At 38.8% G+C, this 8,582-nt stretch overlaps 1 protein-coding gene across 1 annotated transcript; it reads left to right on the forward strand.

Moving 5' to 3' along the window:
- Positions 1–1,201: 1,201 nt before the first annotated feature.
- On the forward strand, positions 1,202–7,210 carry syt1b (synaptotagmin Ib; the record flags this gene model as incomplete). The annotated part of the gene is made up of 9 exons (XM_080027658.1): positions 1,202–1,219; positions 1,336–1,510; positions 4,477–4,658; positions 5,067–5,177; positions 5,328–5,495; positions 5,582–5,749; positions 6,157–6,274; positions 6,771–6,904; positions 7,004–7,210. 9 exons carry the CDS (start codon positions 1,202–1,204, stop codon positions 7,208–7,210), a joined length of 1,281 nt encoding a protein of 426 aa, XP_079883784.1.
- Positions 7,211–8,582: the final 1,372 nt, after the last annotated feature.

Below are 8,582 nucleotides of genomic sequence, written 5' to 3' on the forward strand. Positions count from 1 at the left end.
TCCATCCTTTTGCCGTTTCCTTTGTCAATTAAAAGTGCCTCAATGTATTGCCCTCTGGTTTGTGTGACTAGTAAGCCATATATGCATAGAAGAAAAAATACTATTGATCAGGTTTTTGCATTCAATCATCATGCGCAGAAATGGATCAGTTTGTGTCTCAAGTTCAGCAATTTTCTTTCGCTTCTTCTTTAGGTTGAAAAAAGAAAAAGTCCCACGTCAAGATAAAAACAAGGCTGTCTTGTCATTTTTGAGTTGTAGGGCTTTTATTGAATTTGTGGTATTGTATGGTCCTCATCACCTCTGCCGCAAAAAGGAGAGGTAGAAGACAATTAATGAATGTACTGATACGGATACCTCATAATTCCTAATCCAATTATAATTTTTAATTAAGTGAATAGCTTGTATGATGTTTTCTGTTTCGTGTTGGCAGCTTAAATTAAATTAAATTATGTGAATTATGGAATACTTAGTTACACTTTTACAAAAGCGTATCAGAACTAATGTTATTGTTTAAAATATAGTAAATAATATGATCAGAATTACTATCAAAAAATGGTAACATATCAGACATAATGTTCTGTTTGGTATCACTAACCATTCCTTTTCGATGGACCTTGCATTCTTGTGTTTGCTCCTGCTGTCAGTGTATCACTGGTGGCTTCTGTTTCAGCCTCTGTCTTTTGAATAACTCTGAAAATACAGAAATGACCTGAGATCAGTGTTTGCCATGGTGTGAGTTCACATCTGCTGACTCAAACCCCGGACACTCAATATGTGTGACGTCTGCAGAATAGAAAAGTAAAATATCAAAACACTTTTGCACTTGAGTCCAGCCTCGACAGCGAGACTTTTCACTCATGTTTGTTGACCTGCACTGAGCGAGCGGTGACCTTGGCACATGAGTACCACCTCTGGCAGCTCACCATGGAACAGCAGTGGTCCTCGCATGACGCTTCAACTGCCCCCCCCCCTCTCCCCTTCATGTCAGCAGGCTTGGCAGAGAAAGCGGCTTGCATATCCTGTGTTCAAGTGTTTGTGCCAGGTCAGCAGAAACAAGAGAGGTCATTTGACACCGTTAGATATACATTGTCTATAAACAGATTATTGCTTCAAATACATTTGATCAATGGGATTTATGAAAAAACCTGCTGTGGTGTTTGTGTGTTTATGAGGTTTATTTGGAAAGATCTGTACAAATTAAATGAAGTACGATGGTCTGGTAGGACCAGGTAAGGAAAATACAGGTGTGCTTTATAAGTGTAATGTTCTAAATATAGTACAAGTTGTTATTTGTTAAGGGAAGTTTTTTTTTCTGTGTCTCTGTTTCTCTGTCAGTTTAATTCTGGATATTCCATCACTCCTCACATAATGGTTGGGAACCATGGAGCTGGCCCGGCTGCACTGGGCTCCCCCACTACCCCGACCCACTTGCCAAATGCAACAACCACCCAAGGCCAAAACAAAGGCTTAAATCCCAACAGATTCATGAGTGAAATGCGGAGCGTCCACAGTGAGTTAGACATCTAACACACACCATCTTCATCACTGACCTTTAGGCAGGTATAACTGAAATATTAAAATAAGGGGACATATTATGCAAAAACTCGGGTTTAAATGTGTATTTCCGAGGTCTACTAGAAAAGGTTTTAATGGTCTATTGTACAAAAAGCCCATTAGTTTTCTACCAATGCCCATTTCTTCATTGCCTTTTCAGGCCTTTTTTGGCCTCTCCCTAAAAAATTTGGTTTTGACATCTACCCCCCTCCTAGTCTGCTCTGACTGGTCAGATCTACATGGGCGTGCATGCACCGCCCTGCTCATTTACTCTATACCTACCTATATGGGCATGGCACACGCCCAGCTGTCAGTTTTGTTTACTTTTGGCCAATGCAGCATGGAGATCGATGTTACCATGTTTAGCTTAATTTCTACAGCAAATGTCAGCACACTTACCACTTCTAAACCAAAAGCTTTACAACTGAACCTGGTCAGGCAGGAGTCTGAGCTGAAAACTGTGAAAATTGCATCAAGATTTCTGGTTTCCCTGACATTATCCTCAGGTAAATACAGTTTAAATATGTCACTGTCAATAACAGAATATGAGCTAAGTATTTATGCAAAAACCTCCTAACTTGTAACATACAACGTTTTATGTATGTCTCTACAGGTTAAACTGGGGAATGATCTACAACCCAGTGGAGTGAAAAAGCTTTGGTTGTGAAGCCATGCTGAGGTAACATGTATACATGTACAGTAACGAGGCAGGAAAGGAATGTATCATGTCAAGATTCACTGGAAAGGCATCTTTTGTAAAAAAAAAAAAAATTGAAATAATTAGTCATAACTGCGAATTATCACAATTATCTGGCACCCTTTCAATATCATTTGTATTGTGATCACTGATTTATAATAAAGTTTGACTGTTAAAAAATGTATTGTGTTGCTAACTGTCACTGTTTGCTTCGTGTAGTAAAGGATTACTTGAAACTCACATTTTCATAGTCAAGATGTTGGACTAGTTTTCTGACCGATTTACATGCATTGACTTTACGTTTTTTTTAATTCAACCCTTTATCTCTCTGAATATTTCTTATAAAACAGTATCATTCATTACATTTTAAAAAGACCAAAATCATACTTAAAAATAAAGCAGTTTATTCATAGCCAGTGAAATGGAAATATAAAGTTTACATATCAAACAGAAGCAAAGTCATAACTTGTAACTGTCCAGTTGTTGCTGGTGGGCCCTGAAGAAGACCACCTGTCCCAGCAGTGAACACATCCTCCTCTGAAGGAACGAATAGTGTGGTCCGTCAGGTCACTCATATCTGTAAAACATGGCACATTCAATGTTATATCATGTAGACTAGCTGAAATATACATCATACATCTGTAGTTATGGCAAAGCTACAAACTAATGAAAATATGTCTTCTTCCATTATTAAATAAGATTGGCTACTAATAAGTTCAGTATAGCCCTTGCTTAAGAAGCAACGAGTTCTGAGTGATAGGCTACTGTGTGCTTTTTGAAATATAATGGACAGGAAACAAACATCAGCAATTTACAATATTCCTGTCTATTATATTGTACATTATACTGGAGATGTAATAGGCCTACTGCTGCATGTACCACAACTGCTTGCATAACTACACTGTCAACAACAAATAAATACTATTCAGTTTCCAACACACCATAGTTCACAGTCTGTTTTTTCACACAGGGGCTGTCATGGACAGACTCACAGATCTAAATGTTAGCATAAAGCTAACGGTTAAGCTAGCGGACGCTAACGCTAACTCTAGCTATATACTACTGTAACCAAGCGTTTTGGCCGTCCCTATACTTCAGTATTATAGCACGGAACGGAACGAGCCACTTTATTGAAGCGCTCCCAAGTCAAAACAACCACATTACAACAACACTTCCGTGTTCCACCTTTTCACAATAAGAGCCTACACAAGAAATAGCGGCATTATCTCGTTTGGCGTTGGTTATTTTAGGAGGGATAAATTAAAGCACATTACACACATTGAACTCATAAACGGACAGATTTGTTTTTAAATAGGACTAGGCTACTTACATTTCCAGAGGAGAGATGGTGTCTCTCAGTCTTCCAGGCACAATCTCCTTCACACTCCAGTACTATAATGGCAGATCACACTAGATTGCCAACCTTTGCCGGGCATAGCCTAACAACAAATGAAGTAAATCCATTCAGCCCCGGTCTACTTCGAGGCTGGGGTGTGATGGTAGCTTGAGGATGAGCTAACACTGCAGCTTGCTTCTGCTCTGTTGTTGCATTAGCAGGTGCAGTTCCAGGTGTGTGTGGTTACCAACGGGGCGTATTGATTTGCCAATCAACTGCCGAGTTTCTGATGAGCTTTCCCGTGGGAGTATTTATGTTAATGAAAACCGACCGATTTCGTCATCAGTCTGTGTTTTTTGGAAGAAACCTTCAAATCCCCCCTTTTTCGAAATAAGCATCCCAGAAGAAACTAACATAGTTGTCTTTTATAAGCTTGTGTGTGCTGGTAGGGACCCCAATAACCTACAAAGTGTGCCCAAGCACCGGCAATGTTTGGTTTTTCATAATATGTCCCCTTTAAAATAAATGTATCCTGCCATTGAACTCAAACGGTTCAGCAATTAAAAATTCCATCTTGACAGATATAAAAGGTCAGACATACAAAATACAAGTGATATGGATGATGATTAAAGCTCACAATACATTGTAACCCAGTATAACACCACCACAAAAATCAACCTAAAAATGACCACAGATTTTTTAATTAACACCTCTCCGACAATAGCATTTATTACAGTATTGGATTGCATCCTGTATATATGATTACACAGAAAAATTTATTCGGAGGGGAAATTTGAGGGTAATATTTTGAACACTTTGTTGTCGAAGTGTAAGTAAAACGATGATGTATCATCAACAGTGCGTGTGTATTTTGATGTGGTTTTTACAGTGCCATCATGGGCTGTTGCTGCCCTTAGCATCGTGAGTTTGTGTGCCGTGCTGTCGTGTGCCATGTGTGTGTGGAAGAAGTGCTTGAAAAAGAAGGACAAGGACAAAGAGAAGGAAAAGAAAAAGGGAAAAGAGAAGAGCAATGGAGACTTTGAAACTGAAATGGATGAAGGTTACAAGAAGGTAGGCCACACACAGACACGCTGTTTCCTCCTGCAGATGTCCTTGCGGTGTATCACAATTCTGACATCCGGGTCACCTAGGACTAGTATAGCTGTCTGTGTGTGTTAAGACTAATGAATGTTTGCACATTACTCATGTTGAAGTCTGAAATATGTTGTTGCACTGTCTTCTAGGATGCAGGTCACATTTAGACACCCTGATGGTGTAAAGATCCCCTTTAAACATTGAGTAAACTTTATATGGTAACATTATATGTGTTTAATTGCCTCTGTCTGTGTAATGCTATACAATCTTCTGTAGGAACACAGCACAAATAGCTGCTCCACAAGTTTCAGAAAAGTCCTCATTGGTTAGTCGTAACACTATATATTTCCCCCACATGTGATGTGTGTCTCCGTTTGTGTACAGCCGCTGAAAGATGAAAGCAAAAAGGAAAAACTGTCGGATAATGAGCCTAAGGAGGAGGAGAAGCTTGGCAGGCTGCATTTCACATTAGATTACAACTTCACAGATAACTCGGTGAGATGCTGCTATTCCCTATGACTTGTTTTTGACCATCCTCTGTAAACTCTAAGAAAAAAAAAATCACATTTTAATACATTCCTTCTCTCTGTCAATTAGCTAGATTCACATTTCTAGTCATTACTCTCCTTTGCTCTCACTCCCTAGCTGGTAGTAGGCATCTTGCAGGCTAGAGAAATTCCTGCGATGGATGTGGGAGGTAGTTCCGACCCTTATGTTAAAGTGTATCTGCACCCGGACAAAAAGAAAAAGTTTGAAACCAAAGTTCATAGGAAGACCCTCGAACCCAACTTCGATGAGACGTTCACATTTAAGGTGAATAAAAACTCCATAATATATTAAGTAGTTATTCATCCTCCTGAGTATGTCAAATGATATGTTTGTAAAATGGTGCTCTTTAGGTACCGTACACTGAGCTGGGCGGGAAGACGTTAGTGATGACTGTGTACGACTTTGACCGCTTCTCAAAACACGACGCCATCGGGGATGTGAAGATTCCCATGAGCGGCATGGACTTCAGCCAGTCTATGCAGGAGTGGAGGGATCTGCAGAAGGCAGAGAAGGAGGAGGTGGGAGCACACTGTGATGAGAGGGGGAGAGGAGATGTACAAAGTTAGACAGGAAAACGCAAATCTTTTAGATTTTCACAAAATAGTTATTCAGTGGGAAACAGTATTTTTTTTTTCCTTTTATTTCATGTTTTTCGTTGTTGTTTTAAGGGAAACACTGTTACTGCTGTGGCTTGAGTTAATAAAATACTTTCTCCTTTGATTTCAACATTTATTATTAAAGCCAGGAACACTGCACAGCATCCTTACACTGCATGCGTTCATTGACGCACCTTTGTCTCTGAGGAAGACTTAATCCTTTTGTCATGTTGATATTTAAGCTTCAGTAAAACACCTTTAAATGTAATTGTTATGAAATTACAAGACGAATCCCCAACAACATGCACACTTCTTCTTCTTTGTATCAGAGTGAGCGGCTTGGAGACATATGTTTGTCCTTGAGGTTTGTGCCTACTGCAGGGAAGCTGACTGTAGTGATTTTGGAAGCCAAAAACCTTAAGAAAATGGATGTGGGTGGACTGTCAGGTGAGTCAATCAGCAAACAATTAAATGTAATCATTTTCTTTACCGTATATATTATTTAAAATAATAAGAAAAAATGTCTCAGTATATATTATATAAGTGCACTGTAAATAGTCAAGGTTTGATAGCTGTTTGAGCATTAAGGCCTTTTAACTGCCTTTGTAGTGGTGTGTCCACTTTAAATACGTTTCTATTTGGGGGGAACTATCAGGAGCTTACTACAATAGATGTTGTGTTTCACTGATGGAGTTACTGCATCAGTGCCAGGCAGTTGCTCTGTTGCTCTGCCATAAAACCTCTCTTGGATAGAGCGCGTACCATATTGGCTCCGGCCTTCGTTGCAGTGGTCGCAGGTTCGAATCCGACCCGTGGACCTTTACTGCATGTCATCCCCCCTCTCTCTCTGTCTCCCCATTTCAACTCTGTACTATCTAATAAAGCTTGAAAATGCCAAGAAATTATCTTAAAAAAATAAAAAACTCTCTGTTCTCTCTATCAGACCCTTATGCGAAAATCCACTTAATGCAGAATGGGAAAAGACTCAAGAAGAAGAAAACAACGATAAAAAAGAACACTTTGAACCCTTACTACAACGAGTCTTTCAGCTTTGAAGTGCCATGTGAACAGATAGAGGTACATATATTTGTGCACACACGCATATGCAATTCATCCTTTCCATCGAATATGTCAATGTCATTGTCTTTGTGTGTGTATGTGCATTTTCATTTATAGAAGGTGCAGATAGCCGTGACTGTGTTGGACTATGATAAGATTGGGAAAAACGACGCCATCGGGAAGGTGCTGCTGGGCGCTAACAGCTCTGGGACTGAGCAGTGCCATTGGTCAGACATGCTGGCCAACCCCCGGAGGCCAATAGCCCAATGGCATAGCTTAAAAACAGAGGAGGAAGTCAACGCGCTCATTTCCAACAAGAAATGAAACTTTTAGCTCACCTGGCTTTGATAGATTGCTGCATTTACCTTAACTTCTTCCGATTTATGTTCCCTCTTCCTACCTCTCCTCTAGTTACCCTATTTAAAAAAATACAACTTTAAGCTACTAAAAAATGTAAATCCAACCCAATAAAACCCTGTTTTACCCTTAACATTGAGTCCCTCCTATGGACTTATACCTCCTTCAGTAATTCCCTCCTCCTGCTTCTATCTTAAACTGCTAAGGCGAGTTTTAGACAAAAAAATATATCACTATGTACAGTGCTAATAAACCAGAGGACATTTTTTAAACTTGTGTGTATGTTATTCTTCTGTTCTGTGCTGTTCACACACATGCATGCTCCACCTGACATCAATATCTATAACCTGCAGAGGGAGACAATGTAAAGGATAATGAAATGAGCTCCAAATATGATTGATATAATGTATCTACTTTATTTTCATAACATTCACTGTTGCCTATTGCTAGTTTAACACTCTATAAATATCAATTCCTTTGATTTCATTTTCAAATGGTGCAAAGAGAGTACACCGATTTGTGTTGGTGTACATAGAATGAGAAGTGGTAGCCTACATGGACTGAATGTATAAAGTCCTTTAATCAAATCACCTTTAATTAACCCATTCACAAACACATTTGCACATACAGTGAAAGAACATGTAGGTGCGTGTACGTGTTATTGGCATCAGAATTTGAAGACTGCCAAAGTGTCAGAATGGGGCCAGAATCAGAATGATATTGAATATGTTTGAGTCTTTTTTTAGAGGAGAATTAACACTTAGCCCTTTTTCCAGAGTTATTCTAAATTGCCAATGACCAACATGCCTGTAGTGCTCCAGTAGGCCTACTGCAACCAGGTAGGATATTGTGAACAACTCTATAACTCTGAAACAAAAAATATTAACTCAGGCATCACTAATTCTATTAGTGTCATTATTTAGTCTATAAAAGCTTCACAATGTTATTATTATTGGATATTGCAATGGACTCTTTAGTCGTTATATTATACAGATGTTGCTGTTTTAGTGTGGACCATATGGTTATTCAATTAATAAGTTAAACTTTACAACAACAAAAAATAAAATAAATAGCGTATGTATTTATTTATAATAATTAACCCCCTCTCACCTACAACATTAACCGCATAGCCTACTTTTCCTGACAGGCAGGCTAAATGTCTCAGGAGCAACATGAAAAGTTAGGGGCATGCGTAGCAAGACCTAGCTAATATTTAAAAAAGCAATACTATATCAAGCCAGTTGTCGGTAATAAGTTTCAAATTATATATATTAACATGTCTAAACTGTTATGAAAGTTAATAACCGAAAGTTAGCTAGCTACAGTTTTAAAGCTAACT

The sequence above is a fragment of the Ammodytes marinus genome (assembly GCF_949987685.1).
Source record: "Ammodytes marinus genome assembly, chromosome: 5".
NCBI classification, from domain to species: Eukaryota; Metazoa; Chordata; class Actinopteri; order Uranoscopiformes; family Ammodytidae; genus Ammodytes; species Ammodytes marinus.